This window comes from Ursus americanus, chromosome 23, assembly GCF_024610735.1.
Source record: "Ursus americanus isolate L20-20 chromosome 23, mUrsAme1.1.p, whole genome shotgun sequence".
Taxonomy (NCBI): Eukaryota; Metazoa; Chordata; class Mammalia; order Carnivora; family Ursidae; genus Ursus; species Ursus americanus.
In genome coordinates, this window is record NC_142149.1 from 19,769,141 (window position 1) to 19,796,005 (window position 26,865).

The 26,865-nt window shown below is 47.3% G+C and overlaps 3 protein-coding genes across 8 annotated transcripts; 2 read left to right on the forward strand and 1 right to left on the reverse strand.

The window, feature by feature from the left end:
• The first annotated feature begins 508 nt into the window (after positions 1–508).
• KLHL11 (kelch like family member 11) lies at positions 509–10,409 on the forward strand. Of its 3 annotated transcripts, none has more exons than XR_006776834.2 (3): positions 509–1,117; positions 4,992–6,650; positions 8,546–10,409. XR_006776834.2 is itself a non-coding variant. In XM_045781663.2 (2 exons), exons 1-2 carry the CDS (start codon positions 573–575, stop codon positions 6,571–6,573), a joined length of 2,127 nt encoding a protein of 708 aa, XP_045637619.1. In that variant the 5' UTR covers positions 509–572; the 3' UTR covers positions 6,574–10,409. The 3 variants fall into 3 exon arrangements, 1 of the variants encoding a protein (XP_045637619.1); XR_015721291.1 differs by having other exon boundaries at positions 8,549–10,409; XM_045781663.2 differs by having other exon boundaries at positions 4,992–10,409.
• A 137-nt stretch (positions 10,410–10,546) lies between these two features.
• Positions 10,547–16,530, reverse strand: KLHL10 (kelch like family member 10). The gene is made up of 5 exons (XM_087854389.1): positions 16,337–16,530; positions 13,018–13,528; positions 11,699–12,316; positions 11,232–11,381; positions 10,547–10,985 (listed from the first exon to the last, which is right to left on the reverse strand). The coding sequence occupies exons 1-5, from the start codon at positions 16,528–16,530 to the stop codon at positions 10,611–10,613; spliced, it is 1,848 nt and encodes a 615-aa protein (XP_087710515.1). The 3' UTR covers positions 10,547–10,610.
• Positions 16,531–17,298: 768 nt separating this feature from the next.
• On the forward strand, positions 17,299–26,607 carry NT5C3B (5'-nucleotidase, cytosolic IIIB). Of its 4 annotated transcripts, XM_045781670.2 has the most exons (9): positions 17,299–17,432; positions 17,677–17,775; positions 18,375–18,444; positions 18,531–18,577; positions 21,048–21,133; positions 21,713–21,802; positions 24,018–24,180; positions 25,051–25,251; positions 26,109–26,607. In XM_045781670.2, exons 1-9 carry the CDS (start codon positions 17,421–17,423, stop codon positions 26,241–26,243), a joined length of 903 nt encoding a protein of 300 aa, XP_045637626.1. In that variant the 5' UTR covers positions 17,299–17,420; the 3' UTR covers positions 26,244–26,607. The 4 variants fall into 4 exon arrangements, with proteins under 4 accessions (XP_045637626.1, XP_045637628.1, XP_045637627.1 ...); XM_045781672.2 differs by lacking the exon at positions 17,677–17,775 and having other exon boundaries at positions 17,407–17,676; positions 18,512–18,577; XM_045781671.2 differs by lacking the exon at positions 17,677–17,775 and having other exon boundaries at positions 17,408–17,676.
• Positions 26,608–26,865: the final 258 nt, after the last annotated feature.

A 26,865-nucleotide genomic window follows, 5' to 3' on the forward strand; every position in this document is an offset into this window, starting at 1 on the left:
CCCGAAGTGGCTTCTATTCATCTTTTAAAGAACGGAACAGTAACTATGGTTCCAGCACTACGTTAAGACACAATAATCTCATTTAATCCTCACAGCGATCTCCCAAAATAGATATCCCATTTTTAGAACATAAATTGGTTCAGAGATACTAAGTAACTTGCTCACCCTCATCTGCTTAGCTGGGTTTCAGTCTCAAGCCTTTTCTCTTTTTTAATGTTTACTCCAAATTAATTTTAAATCTTAAAGTCCACTGTTGCCGCCCGAGGCACTAACAATGGGTTGATGGTCCAGGGTGGCTTTTGGTACAAAATGACCACGAAGAGCATGCCACTCTAAGGGGAAGGAGACAAGCCAACCTCCCACTGAGACTTGGGTGTAGGACTTCTGGGGAAGCTTCACCGTTAAGCCCTCTCCAAGGTGGGACTCCTCCGAGCGGGCGCGGCCGCGCGTGCGCACACCAGCGGCGCCCGGCTCCGCCCCGCGCCCACTATTTATTCCCAGAATCCCTCTGTGTCGCACCAGAACGGCTGGATCGTTCCGAGGCTGTGGAGGTCGGGCGCGGCGGCGTCAAGATGGCGGCGGCGGCGGTGGCGGCGGCGGCGGCGGCGGCAGCGGCCGCATCTCTTCAGGTGCTGGAGATGGAGAGCATGGAGACGGCCGCCGCCGGCTCGGCAGGGCTGGCCGCCGAAGTCCGAGGCAGCGGCACGGTGGACTTCGGGTCTGGGCCCGGCATATCTGCAATGGAGGCGAGCGGGGGCGATCCGGGCCCGGAGGCCGAGGATTTCGAGTGCAGCTCTCACTGTTCGGAGCTGTCTTGGAGGCAGAACGAGCAGCGGCGCCAGGGCCTCTTCTGCGACATTACCTTGTGCTTCGGCGGCGCGGGAGGCCGCGAGTTCCGGGCCCACCGCTCGGTGCTGGCCGCCGCCACCGAGTACTTCACGCCCCTACTCTCGGGTCAGTTCTCGGAGTCCCGCTCGGGCCGGGTGGAGATGCGCAAGTGGAGCTCCGAGCCTGGGCCCGAGCCCGACACGGTGGAAGCCGTTATCGAATACATGTACACCGGGCGCATCCGCGTCAGCACGGGCAGCGTGCACGAGGTGCTGGAGTTGGCCGACAGGTAGGCGGGATGCGGAGGGCCGCGCGCCGGGCGGTGGAGATGCTCGCCCACCGAGGGCCACTTCCAGGGAGGGGGCGGCGGCGGCGGGGAGGCAATGCCTAGGGGTGCGACCGGAGGGAGCCCCGAGGAAATGCATTTGTTTGATACTTATTGAGCTCCTGCTGTGTGCTGTGGGGCAGCCACTGCACTGGGTACTGAGGTTGCAGCCGGCGGGTCTGACGAGGGCGCCCTGCTGTTAGGGAGCTCAGATTCCAGGTGGAGGGACAAAAGGCAGTGAAAAAGAAAGTCTGCGTGTAATCAGTGCTGTGTTGACATTTAAAAAGGATGAAAGGATAGTGATTGGATAGAGGAAAGACCTTTCTGAGGAGGTGACATTTAAACCGACCTCCAAACGGCAAGAAAGACCTACCGTGCAAAGATGGGAAATGAACATTCCGAGCAGATAGCGCAAAGGTCTTCTGGCAGGACCCCATTGGCGTAAAGAACTAAAGGAGATACCCAGTGGAGCTGGATCTCGTAGGTGAAGGGTGTGTGAAATGCATTGAAATAAGGAGTTTGATTTTTTTTTTTTTAAACTGAGCGATGGGAAGCTGGGTGAAGGAAGTCTCTTGATGTAATTATTTTAAAAGCCGATTCTGCTACTGTGAGAAATGGACTGTAAAGGGTAGGAATGGATGCTTCAGAGAATGGTTAGGAGACAGGTGAATGCCATTTTTAGATATACGGAGGAGTCTGTTTTGGCAGTATTGTGTTACAGGTACATTATTTTAACAAATACCTATTGAGTGCCTGTTATGTATCAGATCAGACACTGGGTCCTGAGGTGCTGGGAATTCAGTGGTGAACAAAACAAAGTCCCTTTCCTCCTTGCACTTACTTTGGTAAATGGACAATAAATAAGTAGACCAGCATGTCAGATGATTGTTACAGCTTTGATGAAAAATACAGCATGGTAAGGGCAGATAGGAAGTGCTGGTGGAGAGGAACTGTGTTTTTTAATTGAGTACGTAGAGAATGCCTAATGAAGAAGACATTTTGCAAAGAACCAAAGGAGATGAGGTAAAGAGTGTTTCAGGTAGGGAACACAGGTGGAAAGGCCGGGAGGCGGAGCTTATCTGGATGTTAGAGAATAGCAGGAGGCCAGTGTGGATGGATCAGATGGATGCAGGTGGAGACGGGTGGGAGAGGCCCCTCAGGGTGGTGCTGGGGATGGATCTAGTTTCCATGGAGCTTGGATTCCCAAGGGCTTGCAGCCTGTGGAAGGAACTCTTACTCTGAATGAGTGTGAGATGGGAAGGTTTGGGGGCAAAGGAATGATGCAGTCTGATTTGAAGAATTTTGCTTTGGGGGCAGAGGAACAATGCAGTCTGATGTGAGGAATCTGCTGTGTTGAGAAAAGGATGGCGCTCCTGGGGCAGAAGCAAAGAGATTAGGAGGTTGGAATGGTGGTAGAGGCTTGGATTGAAGAAAAGTAAAGGTGATTAGCACTTCAATTCTAGATATGTTTTGAAGGTAGAGGAGACGAATTTACTGGTGGGTTTGATGAAGAGTATAAGGGAAAAGACTGCTAGTTTTTTGATCCAAGCAATTGGAAAGATAGGGTTATTTATTTATTAAGACGTGGAAGAGTGTAGGAAAGCAAGTTTGGGAGGAAGATGAGGAGTTTGGTTTTGGTCCAGGGAATGTCTGAGGAGGCAGTTGGATATAAGAACATTGGGAGCTAGAGACTGGGAGGAATATGGCATATAGATGGTAATTAAAGCCATGGGACTGGATGAAATTACTTAGGGAGAGAGTGTAGACAGAGAAGGGGCAGGATTGAGCCCTGGGGTTCCAAAATGTTAAGAAACCAGCAGAGGAGATGGGTCTCTCAGGGTGTAGAGGAGAGAGTGTGGAGGAGGGAGTAGCCTTAGCATGTCAACTCTGTCAACCATAATAGATTGTTGGATTTGGCAATAATAGAGGTCCTCGATGGCATTAACAAGAGCCGTTTAAGTCTTCCTATAAAGAGGGGCAGAATGATGATACACATGGAAATGTTTGGGGAAGAGTCAGGGAGGTCTTTTTCCCCCCTCTAAGATAGGAGATACTAGAGCTTGTTTGTGTACTGGGGGGAAAAAAAGGAATCAGTGGAAGAGGAGAAATTGATGTTACAGAAGTGGGGGAATAATTGCAGGAGCAAAGTCCTTAAAACCAAGAAGGGGATAGAATCTGTATTTAAAATGGAGAAGTTGGACTGGGAGGACAGAGTATAGGATAGAGCTGTGGGCAGATTGGGCGGTGGAGAGATGGAGTTTCTGCCTGATTGCTTCTGTTTTCTCAAAGCCCAAGGTTGGGTCATTCATTAGAGGGTGAAGAAGGATGGGGGCAGGTATAGATTTGAGAGAGGGAAGTTTGTTGAATGAAAATGGGTAGAGAAGGGTCATTGCAATCACTCAAGCTATGTTTATGTCTGTCGTGTGGGCTTATTTTTCAGATTTGCCCCTGCTTTATAGGGAAGTTGGAGGTAAGGAGAGAATGCCCCAGGCAATTTACTTAAAACTTTTAACTTCTCTCCATCTGTCAGCTGCTTTAGCAGCTGCCTGGTGTTAGACACTGTTCTAAGTGCCTTGCAACTATCACATCTAATCTTACCCATCAGCTCGGAGAAAAACATCCCTCTCCCTGCCATCCATATACTGTCTGTTGATCATACCTTCCTTCAAGGGTACTTACAAGGAAATAATAGGAAGTGTCCAGCACACTGCCCAGCACATGGCAAATGCCTAGTATATATATGTTGTTTTCATAGAGCAGTGTTTCAAACACCCTCTCCAAGGGAATATGTGTCAGTGAATTTAGGTGGGCAGACAACTTCTAGTCAGCTACATGCCAAACCACTTACATATGTTTGTTGTTGTTGTTTGAGTTTGCTTTAATGAGAACCCAGCTCAGGCCGCACCCTCCCTGCCTCACCACCCCCTGCCCCCATCATCCGCTGCCCAAGGAGAAAACTGGTAAAGAGATTAAAACCTCTGACACGAGGCTTCCACTGCTGTTCCTTCTGATATTTGAGCAGACATAGCTTCCCAGGAGCCACAGTTCCTGTACCATCTACTCAAGGCTTAATAAAGTCTCTTCCCTGAGACCCTGCCTCATTGAAGAAAAGGCTGGTGATTGACAGGGGTTTAGGACAGGAATGGCATAGACAAGTTGGGATTGGGATTTGCCTTTGCTAATAAAAATAAAGTGTGGGACTGTTGTATTTTATTTTTTTCATTAAGTTTTTTATTTTAATTAAAGTATAGTTAACATACAGTGTTATGTTAGTTTCAAGTGTACAACACAGTAATTCAGCGATTCTATACATTACCCAGTGCTCACCATGATAAGTGCACTGCTCAGTCCACATCACCCATTTCATCCTCCCCCGTCTCCTTTGTAACCATCAGTTCTCTAAGAGTCTCTTTCTTGGTTTGTCTCTCTCTCTCTCTCTCTTTTTTTTTCCTTTGCACGTTTGTTTTGTTTCTTAAGCTCCACATATGAGTGAAATCATATGTGTCTTTCTCTATTATACTTTATTAAAGGATATGTTCCAGGAAACCTTACACTATGAAGAACTCTCCATTGTTTGTGTGTTGTATGTATCATGTATAATTATACATAAACTATATAATACAAATAATTTAAAATATAGCCTATATAAAGATGACTTTATGCTTTTAAATATACTTTTCAGCATAATCCTTTTTAATTTGGGGGGATTTGCCTTTTTTTCAGATGTTGGGCATAAAGTGAGATGAAGCTTATCATTTTAATTTGTATAATTCAGATGTTCTTAAAATGCAACCACAAAAAATATGCACATTTGAAAATTTCTTTTTCTTGATTTTAGGTTCCTTTTAATTCGTTTAAAAGAATTTTGTGGAGAATTTCTCAAGAAAAAACTTCATCTCTCTAATTGTGTGGCCATTCATAGCTTAGCTCACATGTATACCTTGAGCCAACTTGCTCTGAAAGCTGCCGATATGATACGGAGAAATTTCCACAAAGTAATTCAGGATGAAGAATTTTATACTTTACCTTTCCATCTCATTCGAGACTGGCTGTCGGACTTGGAAATTACAGTGGATTCTGAAGAGGTTCTCTTTGAAACAGTTTTGAAGTGGGTTCAGAGAAATGCTGAAGAGAGAGAAAGATACTTTGAAGAACTTTTTAAATTGCTCAGATTGTCCCAGATGAAACCTACTTACCTTACTCGGCATGTCAAACCAGAGAGGCTGGTGGCCAATAATGAAGTTTGCGTCAAGTTAGTGGCCGATGCAGTAGAGAGGCATGCTCTGAGGGCTGAAAACATACAGTCTGGCACCTTCCAGCATCCCGCCTCTCATGTCTCATTATTACCTCGCTATGGGCAAAACATGGACGTGATCATGGTTATTGGAGGTGTGTCAGAAGGAGGGGATTATTTAAGTGAATGTGTGGGATATTTTGTCGATGAAGACAGATGGGTAAACCTGCCCCATATTCATAATCACCTTGATGGACATGCTGTTGCAGTAACAGAGTCCTACGTGTATGTTGCTGGATCAATGGAACCAGGGTTTGCTAAAACTGTGGAAAGATACAACCCAAACTTGAATACGTGGGAACATGTTTGTAGTCTGATGACAAGGAAGCATTCTTTTGGGTTAACAGAAGTCAAAGGGAAGCTCTACAGCATTGGAGGACATGGCAACTTTAGTCCTGGCTTTAAAGACGTGACTGTTTATAATCCTGAGCTTGATAAATGGCACAACTTGGAATCGGCACCAAAGATTCTTCGAGATGTCAAAGCGCTAGCCATTGAAGACCGATTTGTGTACATCGCTGCCCGCACTCCTGTGGACCGGGACACAGAAGACGGATTAAAGGCTGTAATTACGTGCTATGATACGGAGACTCGACAGTGGCAAGATGTGGAATCTTTGCCACTTATTGACAATTACTGCTTTTTCCAAATGTCTGTGGTCAATTCAAACTTTTATCAGACCGCATCATGCTGTCCAAAGAGTTACTCTTTAGAAAATGAAGAGGCAGTAAGAAAAATTGCCAGCCAAGTTTCCGATGAGATCCTTGAAAGCTTACCTCCAGAAGTCCTAAGCATCGAAGGAGCAGCCATCTGCTATTACAAAGATGACGTTTTCATTATTGGCGGCTGGAAAAACAGTGACGATATTGACAAACAGTATCGGAAAGAAGCCTACCGATACTGTGCTGAAAGAAAGCGGTGGATGCTTCTTCCTCCCATGCCACAGCCGCGTTGTAGAGCCACTGCTTGCCACGTAAGAATCCCATACCGGTACTTGCATGGCACACAGAGATACCCTATGCCTCAAAACTTAATGTGGCAGAAGGACCGGATCAGACAGATGCAAGAAATACATCGGCACGCCCTAAACATGCGACGAGTGCCGAGCTCTCAGATTGAATGCTAGGTTCCCTAACAGGTGCAGCTTAAAACAGTTGTACCTGTTTCGTGAGGCTGCGGATACCCAGACTGTTACTTGAAAAAGTATGTCGATAACTTATTTTCTACCTAAACTGATTATTGCCCCATATAAAGGAAATATAGTTAAAAAACTGAAGAATGGGAGAGTCGTTTTAATACGTGGTGATTTTGTTGGTTTGTAGTCTTTTTCTGTCTGGTTTGTGTGGATGTGCTGGCTGACTGAGATCTTACTAATGGCACGTGGAAAAACCAGGGATAGCCACTTGGCTGTTTTTCTGCCAACAAGTTAAAACTCCTTTGTCTTAGGGACTTACTGTTTTGAACATGCTTTAAGCAACAGTTTACGTGCACATTTACGTTGATATTCCTTTTGATTTTTTCCTGAATGGCCGGTTTTGGAAAGGGCAGGATTTATGCACTGAGCCCTCGTCTGCAGGAGGTTTGTGCAATCGTGAGACTGAGATTTGAAGGGAAAAGCACAATATTTCAGCAAGAGGATTTCAGAATAATTGCATTGATATTTTGTTGTATGTGTTTATCTAGAAATTCTGTTTCGTTTCTAGAAGAGATGACTGATGAGAAATTTGCGATTGGCTCATTATTTTTTGAATTATTTCATTTCTTCAGCAACTATTACAGACTTGGAGCCGTCGTTCTGAGGGGACGGTAGTTGACAAGGGTATTGATCTTTAGCTGATTGATGTACTACAGAGGAGGTTATATATGTGAAATTCGTTTCTCTAAGAGAATAGTATTGTTAGAGTAGACTGAGCAGTCAAAGGCATTAAAACACTTAAACACTCTTCTCCGGAGTTGCAGGCTTATTTGAGGATGAATTACTAAGTGTGAATAACGCCTATGACAATCGACACTCAATGCCTTCGATTGTAAATTTTGCCCTAATGTGTATTGTATAGCATCCTCATTCCTTTCTAAAAGAAACTTTTCAAAATGGGAAGGAAGTGACAATTTAGAGAAATGTTGCTAAAGAGAAGCCTTATTTTTTCTCAGTCCTGGTGGTTCTATTTTATCCAGTTGCCCTAGACTTTTATTGGAACTTTGAGCCTAGAATACCAAATTTAGGTACACAATTATGGCTCTTAAAAACGTGTTGCTTTAGTTACCTTTTATTTTATTCATTCTTTTGATTCTCTAACACACTCCCAAGGTTTTTACGAATTAGCATTCAGTTAGCTTAGTTTCTTCTTTCTTTCAGAATGTCTGTCTCCTTAGACATTCCAGAATACTGTTCTAGAAGTTGAATTCCAAGTGCAGTGATTATTTTTTCCCCTAGTCCATTATAATTAACCTCCTTATTGTATCAAACATCAAAAGAGAAAAAGCACAACCAGAAATTTGGGCTCTCAGTCTGCTGCAAGACTATTAGTATTTAGCCCTTGGACTCTATACCAAGAACTTCCCTGAAATTTCTAAATTAGTATCCCTGCCTAGGACAAAGTTTGTCAATAAATGTGTTGGAAATCTGCTTTAAAACCATTTCATTTAGATTGGGGTGGGTGGGGGTAGTAAACTTCAAGTCCTATTTTTGTATGAGGATTTATTATCCTATGCCACCTCTACCATTTTATCAATTTCCGTTTGTAGTTATTTTGAAAAAAGCCATTTCTGAGAAGTGCTAGTTCTGAGTTGAGAGAGGTCTATGCAAGTGAGACAGAAAAGCTCACTGAGTGCTGTTCTCTCTGATAGACCCTGCTAGCTAAGTTCCTTTTCTTGGTGGTGGTGAAATAATTCAGTAGCTCACTACAATGTTTCTCTCTAGAACGTGTGATGTATGGTTTTTGAATCTTATCTCAGAGTTGTCGTCTGAGACCATTGTTACCAAGTTATTTTGGGGGGTGGTCTTTTTTCACGTGATGTGACAAGTTCTACCTCCTCTAAGATTTAGATATAATCTGGTTTTGAAAACTTGATTGAAACTGTTGTTTTTTTTAACTTAGCAGGCAGCCTAGGCCATGGCTGAAAAGAAGGGGTAAGTCCTTCCTTGCATGATGTGTGCAGGTTTTCCTGACGACTGAATTTCTAATTTTCATATTTGAATTCACATGTGTGACTTCACATCAATAACTCGTGTTTCTGAAATATCCTAACTAACTTGTTAATAAGGAAGGAAACCAGATTTGCTTAAATCTGTTCAAGGCTGACATTCTGAAATCTAAACTGGAAATAACTTCCAGAGTATTTAGAAAGGTTCTGACTATGATAACCAGCCTAAAATGGCTCTTTGGGAAAGAAATTGCCTTTTTGATGAAAACTTAAAGAATGTGTTTGGTAATTTAAGCAGTTAAAAATATAGCTTTAAAAAGGACAGCTTAACATGTATTCAAGCAGACCTTTCGTTCTTGTTGTTGCTGTTGTTGTTGTTTTGTGGAAGGAAAAGAGCGGAATTGATTATACCAAAAACTAACACCTACACATAATTTTGAGTGCTACTTGTATCTTAGAGTGGATATCCTTTAACTATACCTACCCCACCATGGCTTTAAAAAACAAATCTGTGGCATCTCTTGAGAATGTCAGTCATGAGCTTACAGTTTAAGTAATCCCACTTGCAGTTGTTTGCATGGTTAGTCGTGTGTATCTTGAAATCCAGCTTTGCTTTTGCTGTGCCAGTTCGGAGAGATTTTGCTTAAAAATCTCAATTCATTGACATCAGTTTTGTTCTGATCACTTAGTTTTATATAGTATTGTTGGGACCAAAAACTTTTAAAATACTGACTTTTATATATATATATAGAACAGAGGTTTGAAGCTGGAAAGATAGTGTTTATCAAAGATTTGTGTGCTTTTGTTTTTTAAACTCTTCCGGCTGCTGGTAAGGCAGTTCCTAGGGCACACTGTTTTCTTCTTTGTTTCTTGACTAGTGTAGCATGTGGTATGTTTAACTACTTCATTCTCTGCTTCGTAATTCTAATAAGACACTTCTGTAGGTAGACAAGCTAAATTGTATTATTTTAGTTACTTGGCCTAATCAAGCGTAACTAAAGGGAATTTTTTGTACTTTCATCAAATTAAGCTTAAAAAGGATATGTTGGCCACACTTCCTGTCTTTTGAAAGTCCACAGAATTATGAAGCAAGTTCTCTGCCTCCACTAGAAAAATAGGGTATTTATAGTTGCCATTTAACTGTAGAATATATGAGAAACAGTTCAGTCTCTCCTTTAATTGTCAAAATTTTGGCACGGTCTATCACTCCAGTTTGTCACTTTCTTGAGAATAGTCCATTTTTGTTGCTGTTATAATGCCTACATTATAACGTGTTCTGGTCATTAGAGACAAAACAGCTCATAGTTGAGTAATACAATAATAGTAACATAATGTAGTAGTCCTCTTGCTTCAAGGAATTTAACTAGATAGCCAAATAACGGCTTTGTCGATGACCTTGGTAGGGCGTTTTGTCCTACTCTCCGAGCACCACTACGAATGCCTGACGTTGAAGCACATACAGTAGAGCGCTTGTTGTTAACCTCACCCTCCTGCATAACGCACTTGTGAAAAATTAAGCTTGCTAGATGTTTGAAGATTAGGATCCATGTGCTAGGGCTCATTGAGTTATTTGTAAAATACATGCTTAGTTCAAGTCGATACACAGTGCGTTTTTGGGGCTATCAGTATCCAAGCCCCTACTCTACTGAGAGCATAATCTCGGCTCTCCCCCTTTAAGTCAGAGGAGATGTAGAATTTAGGACGCTTTGAGACATTACATTGTAAAATAGCTTGTTTTATGTCCCTAAAGCTATCTTGTTCTGTGTCGAAGCTATTAATTGTCTCGATGTAAGTTTTAAATAAACATATTTCTTTAGAGCTGGTTTGCACTGTGTGATTTTTCTTTTAATGATGCGCTGTTGGATCTTTCTTCCTTCCCTCTTATTCCCTCATTCATCCAACCCTTGGCTCCCTTAAGTTGAACATTTGCCAGTACTCTTACAAGTTTAAACACTGCATTTATTTAAAAAAAGAAGTAATTCTTATTGCTTAGACTCTTTATTAGCTAAATGAAGAGGCTCATACAGGTAGGGTACTTGTCGAAGCGGAGTACTTTACTTCATCTCGCAGTGCTAGCCCTGTGAAGTTGTCCCGTCTCGCCGCATACTCCCCGACGTTGGCCAGCCCTGGCACCACACAGCAGCTCAGAGCGCTGCGGTAGATGCTCATGTCATGGGCGTCATACCACTCGTCCGTCTTTTCGTCGTAGCACTCCACGTTGAAGGTGGTTGTGAAGCCGTTAAAGCCGCCCACCACAAACAAGAGGTCGTCCACCACCTCGATGCCAAAATTGCTACGAGGATTAAACATAGTGGGGATTGTGCGCCAAGTATTAGCCACGGGGCTGTAGGCTTCTGCACTCCTAAGTCGATTTGCTCCATCAAAGCCACCTACCTGTGGACAGTAAGGGAAACACGGTTGACTGTTAGCCATGGCTTCTGTTCTTGGAGGAAGCGGCCGCCGGTGGGGTGGGGTGGGGTGGGTTGGGGGTGAGGGAACCAGTGATTTCATACCTCCCTCTTTCCACTATTTTCCACGGGAAAAAAATGCTTTTCAAATGCTTACCAATGATAGTGTAACCCTATTTGCGAACCAAAGAATCCAGCGTTACCGTTTTTGTGTGGCGCAAGGTGAACTCACCGCATATACGTGTTCTCCATAAGCAATCACACCTATTCCACTCCTCCTGCTTCTCATGGGTGCTATGACTGTCCACTGATTACTCTCAGTGTTGTACACTTCCGCTGTAAACAGACACTCATTTCCGTTAAAACCACCACATATGTAGACCTGTGTGAGGAGGGGCGCAAGGTTATTAAAATCACTACCTCTGGGGAGTAGAAAGAAAGGGTGTGTATACAGTGGTGAGAAGGGCACCCATCCGATGCCAGCCTGAACAATCGGTTTCTTTTTTTCCATGTGTGCATACTTCCCTAAATTTTTAATGAGTAAAATTTTAAAGGACATTTACAAAGGGCCACTTTGTCATCTGAGGACAGAGTTAGTCCTGCAAAGTGAGTACTGCCTCTTCTATTTTCCATCCACTCGCAAAAAACAAAGAAGAGCGTTACTTCTGGCCGTGTTCTTTCCCCGCTCCCCATTCCTACCTTCCCGTAGAGCGTTGTGGCACTTGCGTCGCTCCTCTGCTCATGCATAGGGGCGATGAGCGTCCACTGGTTGGTCTCCGGCTCGTAACGTTCAGCAGTGTTGAGACGCACGTAGCCGTCAAATCCTCCCATGGCGTAAATAAAATTGCTGAGGACTGTCACGCTGACGTAGCAACGTCGGGAGTGCATCGGGGCCACCTGATGCCACGTTTTCTTGACTGGGTCAAAACGCTTAACGCTATTGAAATAGTCTACACTATCGAACCCCCCAATGATATAAACGTAGCCTTTCAAATAGGCTGCCCCGTGGTAGGCACGGGGACTCTCTTCCTCACAAGTGACATTCACCCATCTGTCTGCCCGAGCATCGTATGCCTCAATGGCATTGGTGGGGCTCCCACCACTCCAGCCACCAATTGCAAATAGGATGGCATAGGGCAGGCGGGGCCTGGTGAGCGGGTTGGTGAAGTCAGAATTAGAGGGTCCATTCATGTTGAGGTCATACATGGCCTTTAGGGCATTGATGATGACTGGCTTGCATTCCTCACTGTCTTTGACATAGTCGTTCATCTTCACATTGTTCATGAAGTACTCAGCGTGCATTAGGGCCAGGCGAACCTAAGAAAGAAATACAGAAAGTCAGATGAGGTGAGGGTACCTGGAAAACCCGCATCCATAACTCCCTGTTTACATTCTGCCTTTGCATGGCGGCAGGGTCGTATTTTGTGTTCGAAATTTACAGCTCACGGTTTAAATACTTGTTTTTCGGAGGTGGTATACATTTGGATGCTGAGAAAGAGCTAGATAGAAGGCACCTCAAATGCTCGCAGAGCTAGCCCCGTCCTTGGCCACTGGGCAGGACTATTAAACCAGAGAAAGCTGTGGTGATTGTTCAGTCATTGCACATCTATGTGTCTCTGTATAAAGTAACACAGATGAGCACCAGATGGCTGTAATTGTGTATAATACTCACGGTTTGGTGTCTATCCCACTTCTACCTGGGGCTTGGGGAAACCCAGAGAATAAGCAAGGGTGAGAGGAAGGCCCTTTAGAATTCTTTTGAAGGCCTTGCCATCTCCTTCCCCCACTGCCAGGGAGAATTTTGGTCAAAAATTTAAGTGGGGTAGAAGGAACTAGCAATGTCAAGAAAGAAAAAAACTGCAAAATCCCACAGAATAGGAGATGCCTTCTATATAAGTATGTAAATACAGCCCCGGAATCTGCCAAACATCTGAATCTGGCGCTTCGCACAGTCCCTCCGGGATAAATGAACTGAATATGAGCAATTAAGCCTCCCACAAAAAATAACTAAACTTGACCTTGGGAAGCAAAACTGAAATATGCTGCTTCCTATTTTGGGGGTCATGAGAAATCCATTTTAAAATGGCCTCAAATACAGCATCTTCTTGTTTGACGTTGAGCTCATCTTTCTCAATGATATCCTTCAGTTCAGTGACTGAGAGCTCTAAAAACTCGGCCGAGACCTTCACCATCTCCTCAAAGTTGTGCAGTATGAACATGTAGGCCTTCTGCCTCAGCTCGGGACAGTAGTAGTAGTCCGTGAACTTGCAGATGCCGATACAGTTATCCAAACACAGCTCCGACTTGAGGAACTCACAGCAGCCCCTGACAATACCCATGATGTTAAACTGGTCTGCAGCAGCCAGCAGCTTCTCCACATTGTCCGGTGTGATAGGGACGGTCCGGGTGTATGCATATTCAATAATTAGCTTCATCATGTCAGGGGAAATGCCAGGAATGTTGTATACCTTCTTTTCAGTGTTGTTCCAGCCACTTGTAAACAAAGCTCTGGGAAAAAAAAGAAAGAAACTAGCAGCCACTGAAACATTTCTCTCCAGTTTGCCAGGCTCTCCCCCCACCTTTTTTTTTTTTTTTTTTTTTTTTTTTGGTCCAGGAGAGTTTGGACATTTCCCAAGTAGTGCACGGTGAGTATGCTGGAAATAAATTGGCATGGGGAGGGAGAGCGGGGAGTAGACTGTGGGCATATTTATATAGTGGGCAAGAGAACCTTGCCAAGAACTTTGACTTTGGTCACTCTTCTTCTAATCCTCATGATAACTAGAACTTTTCCCTGTTTCGTTGGGGGGAGGGGGGGAACTGGGGTCTAGAGGCAGGAGTATGACCTAGGTCTCTTCTATCTCAACCTTGCTTAAGGAAATTAAACTTCAGCAATACATTTTTTTAGTATGTACCGTTCAGTCGACACACACCCAGACTCTGGTCACCGGTCACCTCTTACTGCCGCCTTCTTGGTCCAAGCCACCACCATCTCCGGCCTAGATGATTGGGAGTAACCTTCTAACTGATGCCCCTGCTTCCGCCCTTGATGCTGCCAGAGTTTACAGTCACCCCCCAACCACCTTATGAGTACCCCTTCCACCCAAACCTTCCACTGACATCCCTTCTTGCTCAGAGTAAAATACAAAGTGCTTGCCAGGGAGTGCAAAGGTCGTCTGAGATCTGGACCAGTAATACCTCTCCAGCCACTTCCTCCCACCCCCCCCCCATTCCATTCCAGTCCCACTGGCCTTGCTTTCCTTGAACACACCAGAGGTGCTTCATTTTTGGTCTTTTGTACATGCTGTGGCCTCTGCCTGGGAGGCTCCCCACAGATCTCCATATTTCTCACCCCCACCTCCCCCTTAAAGTCTTTGCTCAAATGTCAAATAGTGTGGTTTGTCAGCAAACCATACTATTTAAAATCGCCACCTTCTTATTTAAAATCTCCCTACCTGGGGCGCCTGTGTGGCTTAGTCGGTTAAGCGTCTGCCTTCAGCTCAGATCATGATCCCAGGGTCCTGGGATTGAGTCCCGCATTGGGCTCCCTGTTCATCGGGGAGTCTGCTGCTCCCTCTGCCTCTCCCCGCCCCCGACCCCCCCTCCGCTTGCAAGCTCTGTCTCTCATAAATAAATAAAATCTTCAAAAATAAATAAATCTCCCTACCTTCCTTTTTTCCCCCTAGCACTTATGATCTGCTATGTTTTTATTTATTGAATGCCTATTCCTCCTACTAAAAGGTAAACATTATGAGAACACAAATATTTATCTCTTTACTCATTGTTTTATTTCTAGTACCTTGGATAGTGCCTGTCACAAAATAGGCACTCAATAAGTAATTATTGACAGTGTACTAGTCCAGAACTATTTATTGGGCTCCCACTGTATAGCTAGGTACTTTTTTAGGTGTTGAACAAGACAGAAGAACCTGCCCTAACAAATTTTTGCTTCCTTTTTCTAGGTGGTGTAAGGAAATAAGGGCTTGGAAATCGGATTCAACTCTACAGCCGGGGTCTGCAAACCTACAGCTTCTGGGCCAGATTTGGCCCACCTCTCGTTTTTGTACCACCTACAAGCTGAGAATGTTTTTTTACTTTTTTTTTTTTTTGCGGGGGGTGGGGCAGTGGGGTGGGGGAGAAACAGAAGGAGAAGGAGAGAATCTTAAGCAGGCTCCATGCCTAATGTGGAGCCCCATGCAGGGCTCGATCTCACAACCCTGAGGTCATGACCTGAGCTGAAATCAAGAGTTTAAACCGCTGGGGCACCTGGGTGGCACAGCGGTTAAGCGTCTGCCTTCGGCTCAGGGCGTGATCCCGGCGTTATGGGATCGAGCCCCACATCAGGCTCCTCTGCTATGAGCCTGCTTCTTCCTCTCCCACTCCCCCTGCTTGTGTTCCCTCTCTCGCTGGCTGTCTCTATCTCTGTCGAATAAATAAAATCTTTAAAAAAAAAAAATTAAAAAAAAAAAAAGAGTTTAAACCGCTTAACTGACTGAGCCGCCCAGATGACCTTGTTTTTCACATGTTTAAGTGGGGGGGAAAAATGGAAAGATTTTGTGACACCTAGATATTATAATAAATTCAAATTTCAGCATCCATAAATCATTTTATTGGAACACAGCCATGCCCTCTCATTTAGCATTGTCTATGGCTGCTTTCCCCCTGTAAAGGCAGAGTGCGTCATTGTGACAGAGGCTATATGGCCTGCAAGGCTTAAAATATTCACTATCTGGTCTTTTGTATACCCCATTGTAGGTCTAGGTGAATGAGAATTTTTAGCAACAGATGGGACATATTTATCACATGTTCACTGGAATTGATACCTCAAACATTTTCAGCTCATGAACAAAATAGCTCTGCCACTTCCTGGGTCACAATGCTTGTGGCCCAAACTCCCTTTATCTTCTGATGAACACTTCCTTGGTGCTGTCTCGCATCCTCCTTCCCATCTGCTCAATCCTTGTTAATTCATCACCCTGTTTGAGATAGTCTCTACCGGGATGGGGGCACAAGGGGCGGCCGAGGTGGCACGCTGTCATCTGGGTTTAAGGAGGAAATCCAGTATGGTTGTCCAGCCTTCCCAAAGGTTGGTTTGGGTGAGAATCAAAGGAAAAAAGCACCTGGCCCACCAACAGTTGGTTGAAATCCAGTTGAAAAGCAGAGAGGAGGCTCCAGCCCTAGTTATGCCTCTTCAGAAGACAAAGGAGCCAGGCTACAGGAGCCCAGAGTTTTGACAGTGTCCCTAACTTAAGATGATGGGGTGGGAAACAGGAAATGAACCAGAATGTGTCCGAATGAGCCCACGTCCCCCTTTGGCTTAGTCTGGCAACCCTGTCATACCTAAAGTAGGAACTGCAGCTACAGAGGATGTTCTTGTGGGCATTGAACTCAAAGCCATTGACCTTGATGACCACGTCGCAGAGCTTGCCCTCTAGCCTAAGCTCGTTGAAGATCTCACAGGTCATCGCACTCATCTTCCTCTCCATGTGAGGCTGGTGGAAACGTGTGGAGGCCGCCGCGCTCTCCATCTCCATGGCACCCTGGGACCAGCGGAGAGAGGCTGCTCTCCTAGGGTGTCGGGGAGGGTTGTGGGGGGCCCCTTTAGCCTGCTGTCGCTCCTTTTCCCTACTACATCTTTCATATAGGGCCCATCAGGCAGCCCAAGTTCCAGAATCCTGGGCCCGCAGTGAGATCACTCTCAGGATTGTGCTCTCAGGTTCTGGAACTCTCTCCTGTCCCTGTCCTCCTTTCTTCCCCCCTCCCCCCACAATTCAGGCTGAAGACCACCCCACACCTTCCAAGCCCTTGAATCTGGAGCAGGACTGTGACCACCGACACCATATAAGAGTTTTTATCCATTCTAGCTCCTGTTGCCCACCTCGGTTGCCCAGTTCTGTATCCCTGTAGCATCATCTACCTTCTTCCACTGCTGGGCGCTCGGCTCCCGAGACACTGAATTCAAGGAAACCAAGGCAGAGGAGGCAGAAGGAAGGAAAGCTGATTAGAATTCATGCTGGCCCAGCTGTCCAGGGCCTTCCTGCCCCGCGGACTTGTGTTAGTCGCTCATTTCCTTCTGTGATGAGGAGTGGGCCCAGTTAAACCCCTTCTGGATGTTTTCCATATCCCCTCCCTTCCTGCGGCTTTTTTTGTCAGGCGAACTTTACGTCTGGAAATGACCCCTCTGGCCAGTGCTTTAGTTCTCGACGGTGGCAGCCGGTGGCACCCGGTAACCCCGACTCTTGGGACCCTCGCCCTCCTCAACACAGAGCCCGCAGCCGGGGTCTTGCCCAGCGCGGGCACCGCCCTCTCCCGGCCCCCGGCCCCCGGCCCGCTGTCCCCCGGCCCCCTGGCGGCGGGCGACGCCTGCGCAGTGCGGCCGCGGGGAGGTCGTTGTCCCGGCGCCGTCGTCCCGGCCGCGAGCGCCATGGCGGAGGAGGTGAGGCGGGAGGAAGCGTCCGACGTGGGGCGGGCCCCCATCCCCGGGGCGCTCCGAGGCCCCCAGCGGGCCGCCTGGGCCCCGCCGCGCCACCCCGGCCAGTAGGCGCCCCGGGCTGGCCCGGAGCCCCCCTGCGCGCCCCGCGCGCCCCGGCCCAGCCTCGCAGGGCTGCCGAGCCGGCCCCGGGCTCCCCCTGGGCCCAGCGCGGTGCCGGGGTCAGCGCTTCTCTCGGGTCTCGGGACAGGTGAGCACCCTGATGAAGGCCACGGTCCTGATGCGACAGCCCGGGCGGGTGCAGGAGATCGTGGGCGCCCTCCGCAGGGGCGGGGGAGACCGCTTGCAGGTACGGCCCGGGCGAGGTGGGGCGGCTGGGGAGGCGACCGGCCCGAGGGGCCTGCCCGCGCTGCCGCGGACGCTGCGGGCCCTGAGCCCCTAGAAATGGCCAGCGGCCGGAGGGCAAGCAGGTTGCTCCGCCCGATGGCCCTGGGTTAGAGCCCACCTGCCGGAAAACCTACATTTCAAATGTGTCGGTCATGACCAGCTGCTGCTTCCTCTTACCAGGTAGAAAGCACCCAGCACCAGGCCCTGGGGCCTTGTTTCCACACTAGCCCGGTCAGCGGGCTCCCCAGGAAGTTGCAATGTGGAGATGGGTCACCTTGGGTGGGACCCGAGGCAATGAGATGACAAGGCTAAGAGTCAAAGGGGGTCCTGTTCTTCAGTCCCGGTTCTGCCAGCGACCGACCGACCAGCAAGAGGCTGGGCGTCCTCAGGCTTAGCACGCTAAGATTAGTTCTCCCTTCCGCCCCTGGCCTTTCCTAACTCCTGCAGGGCTTTGCCCACTGGCTGGGTACTGAGCTGGTTTGCCTTTCATAATCCGCCCCCCCCCCACAGGGCCACACCGGAAGGAGCCTGTATGGATAGCATCTCTCTTTTGCATTTTAGGTCATTTCTGATTTTGACATGACCTTGAGCAGGTTTGCATATAATGGAAAGCGATGCCCTTCTTCTTACAGTAAGTCACATACTAGCTGGCTTTGTGGGGCTTGACAAGATGGTGGCTTCTGAGTGGCCAGTGAAAGGAGTTTTGTGTGTTTGCAGATATTCTGGATAACAGCAAGATCATTAGTGAGGAGTGCCGGAACGAGGTGGGTTACTCCCCTTCTTTGTTCACAGACGGCTGTCATGTCCTACTTCAGATAGTTCTTGGTTAGGACCAAAGATTCCAGGATAGAGACCTTAGAAGATTAATATTTTTAAAAATTGTCGTTCTTAGGTTCAGATGGACCTAGTCTCCTACACTGGGGCAGTGTTTCCTTTTTGTTCAAGGCATGTGACGATTGGTGGTTAGAATATGAATGTTATGCAGACCGCTAGCTATAGAGTGTACAAGAGACTTCAACATTTGCTGTTTAACCCTCCAGCAACTCCAGTGGGTGGATAGAACCACTATTATCTCCATTTAACAGATGAGAAAACAGGCTTGAAGAGGATAAGCAACTCCTTCAAGGGTCACACAGGCAAGACACAGAGAGCTTGGTTTTCCCATAGATCTGATTCTGTCCCAAACTCTTTTCACTACATTGTGCTATTTCTTTAATAATAAAATTGGGGGGTGGCACCTGGGTGGCTCAGTGGGGTGAGCGTCTGACCCTTGGTTTTGGCTCAGGGTGGTGGGATCTGGGATGGAGCCCTGCGAGGGACTCTCTGCTCAGCAGGGAGTTTGCTTGAGATTCTGCGCACCCTTCTCTCTCTCTAAAATAAAATAAATACGTCTTTTAAAAATATATAATTTTTTGGCAGGGTAACAGGTATCAAGAAAGACTTCTGAATTAATATCAATATATGATAACGCCCGTTTCCATGAGATACATACAAATATTACAAATCCTGCAGCCTCGCAGTTCATTTTACGTTGTTCCACTTTGCCGGAGGAGAGCCCTGCCGGTTGCACGATTCTTTGCAGTTTGCTGAGCGCTTTCTGCTGAACAACTGTATCATTTAGTTTCACTTCATTATGAAATTCACGAAATTACATACTAAGCGGTCTTTCAGTCTGTCATATTGTTCAGCCCTTCCAATACTCTCATAGTTGTTATTAAGATGGGCAGCAAATTATAGATAGCTCTTATATTTCTAAAACCCATCTCTCTGGAGATGTACTTTCGGCTTAACATAAGTTCTGCCTCCAGGACTAAGTAATTGCCTTTAAGTCACTTTTAATGGTTCCTCACATATCTGATCTTACCAGCTTCCAGGAAGCTGCATCCACAAGTAAGACAGCACGTTTGGGTGCCTGCTCTGGGATAACGAAGCTAGGGCAAACTAAGCCTCTAGGTGTTGATGAGCTCCCGAAAAAAATTAATTTAAAAAATTAATAAAAAATTAATAAAAATTAATAAATAAACGAAGTTTAGGTATGAAATCTTTTTTCTTTTCAAAAAAGTATATCTTCTGTTGAATTCTCTTATACTTTTTAGAAAAATGTTCTCACACCTCCCTCCCTCCCCAAAAAAACACACACATTGAGAATCTTAGTACATTTCAGGAGCTTTCTCCCTTTGTCAGCGTGTGATCTTTGCCTTTAACTCTCTTTTGGACCCATGGTCGGGGACTCCGCATTTGATCTCATAATAATTCTGAGACTGTGCTTGTATTAAAGTGACAATTCTTTACCCAATCAGTTCCCATTTTTACTGGGCGCTGTTACTGACTGACTGGGCCTGTGTGACACATGGTCCCTGAAGTGGTCTCCCCAGACGTGGAAGGAAATCTTAGCAGAAGGAGGTACACGTAGATGGGGTCGTTCCCCCGATGTTGGCGTCGTGATGGCTATCCACTAACACGCGGGGTCCCCAACTCACATCCATGATTTTTCTACTTCCACTTTAATGATTTTTGCCATATCTGTGGTGATTTTTACTACATATTTTACTTAAAGTTGGGTTACTATTAAAAATCTGAATGTGGGGCACCTGGGTGGCTCAGTCAGTTGAGCCTCTGCCTTTGGCTCAGGTCATGATCCCAGGGTCCTGGGATCGAGTCCCATGTGGGCTCCCTGTTCTGCGGGGAGTCTGCATCTCCCTCTCCCTCTGCCTGCTGCTCCCCCTGCTTGTGCTCTCTCTGTCTCTGTCTGCCAAATAAATAAAATATTTTTAAAAAACATCTGACTGCAATTAGAAAGAAACAATCTTTGTGAAAGCATGAATTTGGTGTGCTAGTTTTTTTCTTAATATGCATTAAAATGAATCTAAGACTACTAAAATGAAAAGTGTTTATCCATGGGCCCCTGAAGTTACTTTGCCTAACCCTGAGAAAGTGTACCCCATTTGGGGAAATACAGCATTAATCCCTTCTTGCTGGTTAAGCGCTGCTGGCTGAGCTAGTGGGTAGCAAAATCCCAGTAACCTCTCACCTGAGAGCCAAAGGTCTTTGTTGATTGTTAGGCCTCCCACTCGGAGGGTGCGAATGAAGGGCTGACCGGCTCTACAGATCAGTCACTCCCTAACACAGAGTTGCATCCTTCTAGGTGATTCTTTGCTCACGCTAAACGGTGGGACTTCGCTGGGGAAAACTTGATGCAGACTAACGGCTTTTCTCTTTATTTGGATGTCCCAGCTCAAAGCGCTCCTTCACCACTATTACCCAATTGAGATTGACCCACACCGGACCATCAAAGAGAAGTTACCTCATATGGTGGAATGGTACGTGACGGTGGTTTTGAACCGCTCCTGGCCCCCACGATGGACTGGTCCAGGAGGGGGTATGTTTCTCCTGAGCTTGAACGAGGTGCAGGCCCGCTTACCTTACTGAATTCCCCTGGTCCACCTGTTAGAACCAACCGTCCAGCCACAGAGGGACTGCTGGTGGCTGCTGCTAGAGTGGGGGCCCACTGAGAATCCTGGGAAGGAGGGAGAAGCCCCTGGGTTTGGGGGGGGTAAGTGCTTTGGGGAGATGACTCTCCTATAGGAACCGGTATTGCTGGACAGAGCCCCAGTTCTCCAGAACATGGGGTCACCGAGGGAGGGGTTCAGAAGAGGTTTGGCCTCAGCGGTTAGCTCACCCAGTCCTTGTTCCTGTGGCTGTGGTGTGGCTTTCTCACCCTCTTCCTTTTAAGGACAGCCGGAGTCCTTCAGGAAGTGGCTTGGTGGAAAAGGATGAGTGGCCTTCATTGGGGGACTTGGCCCTTTAGGGCCAAGGTGACTTTTTCCCTTTTTAAAGGGAAAGGACACTTTCCCACTTAGTGATTGGCATGTGGGCTTTTGCGGGGTGTCTGTTTCTAGGTGGACCAAAGCCCACGACCTCCTGTGCCAACAGAGGATTCAGAAGGTCCAGATTGCCCAGGTGGTTAGAGAGTCCAATGCAATGCTTAGGTAAGCTGCTTGCTCTGGAGAACATTTGAAACTGGTTTGCTCACAGAAAGAGGCTGGGAAGGAGTGGAGGGGAGTTCGTGGCTAGCGGGGTCAGAAGAGACAAAGCCCTGTAAGTGGCTGATGTGAAGAAGGTCTTGCTTTTCCTCTCTGAATACAGCTAAAGGATTTCTCACCCTTGAGTACTTCCTAGGAAGCTGTCTGCTGCTAGTGGGTGTCGTATGAATGTGACCAAGCCTTCATCTTCTAGAACAAATAGCATCGAGCTCATTTTCCCCACTGGTAAAAAGACTTCGGGGTCGCCATGATGACTGGTGTTCTGGATTAACCCAGACATGGCTGTTGGCTGGCCTGGGATCCTTGATCATCAGCGCCCTTCCCAGTGCTGCTCTCTCTGCTGTCTTATTATTATTATTATTTATTAACATATAATGTATTATTTGTTTCAGGGGTACAGGTCTGTGATTCATCAGTCTTATATAATAGCTAGTGCTCGTAACAACATATACTCTCCCCAATACCCATCACCCAGCCACCCCAACCCCCCACCCACCTTCCCTCCAACAATCCTCAGTTTGTTTCCTAAGATTAAGAGTCTCTTATGGTTTGTCTCACTCTCTGGTTTCGTCTTGTTTTATTTTTTCCTCTCTTCCCCATGATCTCTGCCTTGTTTCTTAAATTCTGCATATCAGTGAGATCATATGATAATTGTCTTTTTCTGATTGTCTTATTTCGCTTAGCATAATACCCTGTAGTTCTAGCCATGTCATTTGCAAATGACAAAATTTCATTCTTTTTGATGGCTGTGTAATATTCCGTGTGTGTGTGTGTGTGTGTGTGTGTGTGTGTGTGTGTGTGTGTACACACACCACATCTTCTTTATCCATTCATCTGTCGATGGACATCTAGGCTCTTTGCATAGTTTGGCTATTGTGGACATTGCTGCTATAAACATTGGGGTGCAGATACCCCTTCAGATCACTACCTTTGTATCTTTGGGGTAAATACCCAGTAGTGCAATTGCTGGGTTGTAAGGTTCTGCTGCCATATTCTTTACTGGTGGAGGGATATGGGCACATAGAGGAAGGAGGCAACATTGTGCCTGCTCTCAAGGATTGGGTGTCCCAACTGGGGAGAGCCATGAAAAGCCAAGAAAGTAGAGACACGTGCAGACCCAGTAAGTAGCAGCGTGGGGTTGGAGTGTTTCCTCAGTGAAGCTGCCCCAGATAGCTTCCTGGTTCTATTTTGCTTGAGCAAAATAAGGCAGAAACAAACAAGCAAACAACAGCCCACTTATATGAAGTTCAGGGATAGGCAAAGCTAATCAGCAGTGATATGAAGTCATAATGGGAGGGGATGGTGTTGGTTGGGAAGGGAACCTTGATCTGGTTAGTAATTACATGGGTGTATACGTATGTAAATATTAATTGAGTTGACCACTTAAGATCAGTGCGCGTTAACCATTTATTGTATGTATTTTAGACCTCAATTTAAAATGTTTTTAAAGGGGCACCTGGGTGGCTTACTGGGGTTAGGCGTCTAGCTTCAGCTTAGGTCATGATCTCGGGGTCCTGGGATCGAGCCCTGGGTCGGGCTTCCTGCTGAGCTGGAAGTCTGCTTTTCCCTCTCCCTCTTTTCCTCTCCCCTGCTCGTGCTCTCTCTCTCTCAAATAAAATCTTTTTAAAAAATGAAATAATAAAATAAAATGTTTTTAAAAAGAAAAAATTTAGGGGCACCTGGGTGGCTCAGTCGGTTAAGCCTCCGACTCTTGATTTCAGCTCAGGTCGTGATCTCAGGGTCCTAAGATAGAGCCCCATGTCGGGCTCTGTGCTCAGTGGGGAGTCTGCTTAAGACTCTGTCTCCCTCTGCCCCTCCCTCCCCGCCCCATACTCTCTCTCAAATAAACAAACAAATCTCTATTTTTTTTAAAAGATTTTATTTATTTGAGAGAAAGAGAGCATGAGAGAGAAAGAGAGCACAAACAGGGGAAAGGGCAGAGGGAGCAGCAGACTCCCCACTGAGCAGGGAGCCCGACTCGGGGCTCAATCCCAGGTCCCCGAGATCATGACCTGAGCCGAAGGCAGACGCTTAACCGACTGAGCCACCCAGGCGCCCCAAATAAATATTTAAAAAGAAAAAATTTAAAAATACATCACCCAAGTAGAAAAGACGGGGGGCAGAGGCAGTGCCATTGCGGAATCCATCCGTCTCTTTTCAGGGAGGGATACAAGACGTTCTTCAACACCCTCTACCAGAACAACATTCCCCTCTTCATCTTCTCCGCGGGCATCGGTGACATCCTGGAGGAGATTATCCGACAGATGACGGTGCTCCACCCCAACATCCACATCATGTCTAACTACATGGACTTCGATGAAGACGTGAGCCGCATCTCCTTTAGGCTGGGAGTAGAAGAGGGGTGGGGACCAGCAGCCCCCCAGGCAGCACCCGAAACCCTAAACCCTGGGGGAGGAGAGGGAGGGAAGGCGTACTGACTTCTTGCCCTCGGGCAGGTATTTATTTCTTGATGCCGGCTAAAGACAGTTACCTCTGAAGGACTGGCCCTTTGGCGTTTGACTGACAGCTCCCTACCCTGGGGTACCTGATTTAGGGTTCAGCCAGGCCCCATGTCACCGTCCCAGGTCATGTGCCATCGTAGGTACTCCAGGGCTTAGACTTTGACTTGTTTTCCTGGAGCCCGAGGCGGGCCGCTCCGACTCACCTGTGCTCTGACTTCTTCCCTTTACACCAATGGCTGGACTTCTCACCCGGTCGCGTTGGGGGGGGGCGGTGTGCACCTGCAGCCGAGGGTGAGCGCCCGTGTGGCCGGGACAGTGCTCGCGTCACGGCTGCGTGCTCCCACTGGAGCCTCTGATCAGTGGTGTCAGAGGGTCCTTGTGAGTTTAAGTCAGCGCTTACACACTTTTTTTGTAAAAGGCTGGGTAGTGAATATTTTAGACTTTGGGGGATGGACTCCGATCTGTCACAGCCACTCGACTCTGCTGTGGAGAAAAAAGCCACCACGGACACGACGCGAGCAAACGAGCCTGGCCGCGTTCCGGTCAAACTGAATTTATAAAAATAGCACAAATCTGGCTGTAGGACCTACTTGGTGGGCCCTGAGTTTAGACTAGGAGGAGGTTTTGGCATTTCTCTGGCTGTCAGGATTCCCTTTCCCCTGTGACAGAGACAGTGGCAAACTGGCTCTAGGCGGTCCCTGCAGCCCTTCTGTGTGTCTCTTGATTATTTAGGGTTTCCTCCGGGGATTCAAGGGCCAGCTCATACACACATACAACAAGAACAGCTCCGTTTGCGAGAACTCCGGGTACTTCCAGCAGCTTCAGGGAAAAACCAACATCCTCCTGCTGGGAGACTCCATGGGGGACCTCACTATGGCTGATGGGGTGCCTGGTGTGGAGAACATTCTCAAGATTGGCTTCTTAAACGACAAGGTAGGTGTGGGACCAGGGCTTCCTGTCTTAGTGGCTTGCTTCTGTTTCAGTGCCTGTTAACTAATGCATAGTGAACACCTGTATATACTGGTCGTGGTCAAGTCTTAGAGGCACTGAGGTAAGCCACGAGCTATATTGTCATAGGAAAACAGCGATGACGGCTGTGTTGGGCACACGGAGTGACAGTGGAGTTCAGAGACACTACTGGGTGCTCACCACGTACCAGGCATATTGACTCATTTAGTCCTTGCAGCAGCCTTTTGAGGTAGTGACTCTTACGCCTCATTTTACAGATGGGGAAACTGAGGCAAGGAGCTTTCTCTACCCATGGTACATAGTGTAGGAAGTGGTGGCGCTGATTACAGTCCTCCTAAATCATAGCTATAAAGCATGATAGAAGTGGGAGATGGTCAGTATTCAGGAGGCGGGTTTACAATTCAGAGAACAAAAACACAAGAACAGACCAGAGGCTGACAGGGGTGAAAACACTGTAGTCGTAAAGGGGCACAGTATGGTGTCAAATGAGAAGGCCACCAGTCCCTCCCCACCCGCCCACCTCAGCCAGCAGGTGCTGAAGACCTCCAGAATGCCTGAGCCATGTGAAAATTCAGTCCAGATAGATTAGAAGTAACATCTGGTTTTTAAATTTTAATCCTCGTCCTGTCCTTTTGCCATTGGCCCAAGAGTTAATGCCGGCTCCCAGCACCCGTTGCCATCCGAAGGGCAGGTCCCTGTGACCTGGAGCTGCTCTTGGGGAGTTGCAGCTCGCATGCCCTCCTCCCCCTGCCCCGGGTGCCCAAGAGGCAGAGGCAGAAGGCAGGGCGTTCTGGGGACTCCCTCCCCCCTCCCCCGGGCAGGTGGAAGAGCGGCGGGAGCGCTACATGGACTCCTACGACATTGTGCTGGAGAAGGACGAGACGCTGGACGTGGTCAACGGGCTGCTGCAGCACATCCTGCACCGCGGGGACTGGAGAGAGATGCAGGGCTCCTGAGTGCGGGCGGGTGGGGGCCAGGCGCCGCAGGCTGCGGAGGGGGGAGCCTCACCAGGAGACCGCCCGCTGGGAGCGCTGCTCGCTGCTCGTCCGTGTGTGTCCGTGTGTGCGCAGAGTCCGGGGCGGGGGCAGCCACTGAGCCCAGGCCTCTCCCTCCTTGCCCAGCGTCTTCTGCGGTGTCCTCCAGAGGCTGGCGGGAGGGCCTGCCAGATGGGAGGGCCAACCAGACGAACATGGGCCCTACAGGGTCTCTAGGGACCATCTAGACAGGGGTTCTTTGCCCCCCAGTTTTTAAACATGGGAAGCTAGTCTTCAAAGAAATCTAATGTGTGAAACAGATCAAAATAAAAAAAAGGAAAAAACAGCTCTTCTGATTTGGGGGTGCAGGGCTGGCTGGTGGGCTCAGTCGGCGGGGTATGTGACTCTTGATCTCAGGCTTATGAGTTCGAGCCCCACATTGGGTGTAGAGATTACTTAGAAAATAAAATCTTAGAAAAAAAACAAACCCCCAATTCACTCCAAGACCCTCTGAGCATACCCTAAATGTGCCTGGGGGCCGAGGTGGGCAGGCGGGGTTGGAAGGTGTGTCTCTGACCTGGAATGGTTTCACTCGATGCCGAGG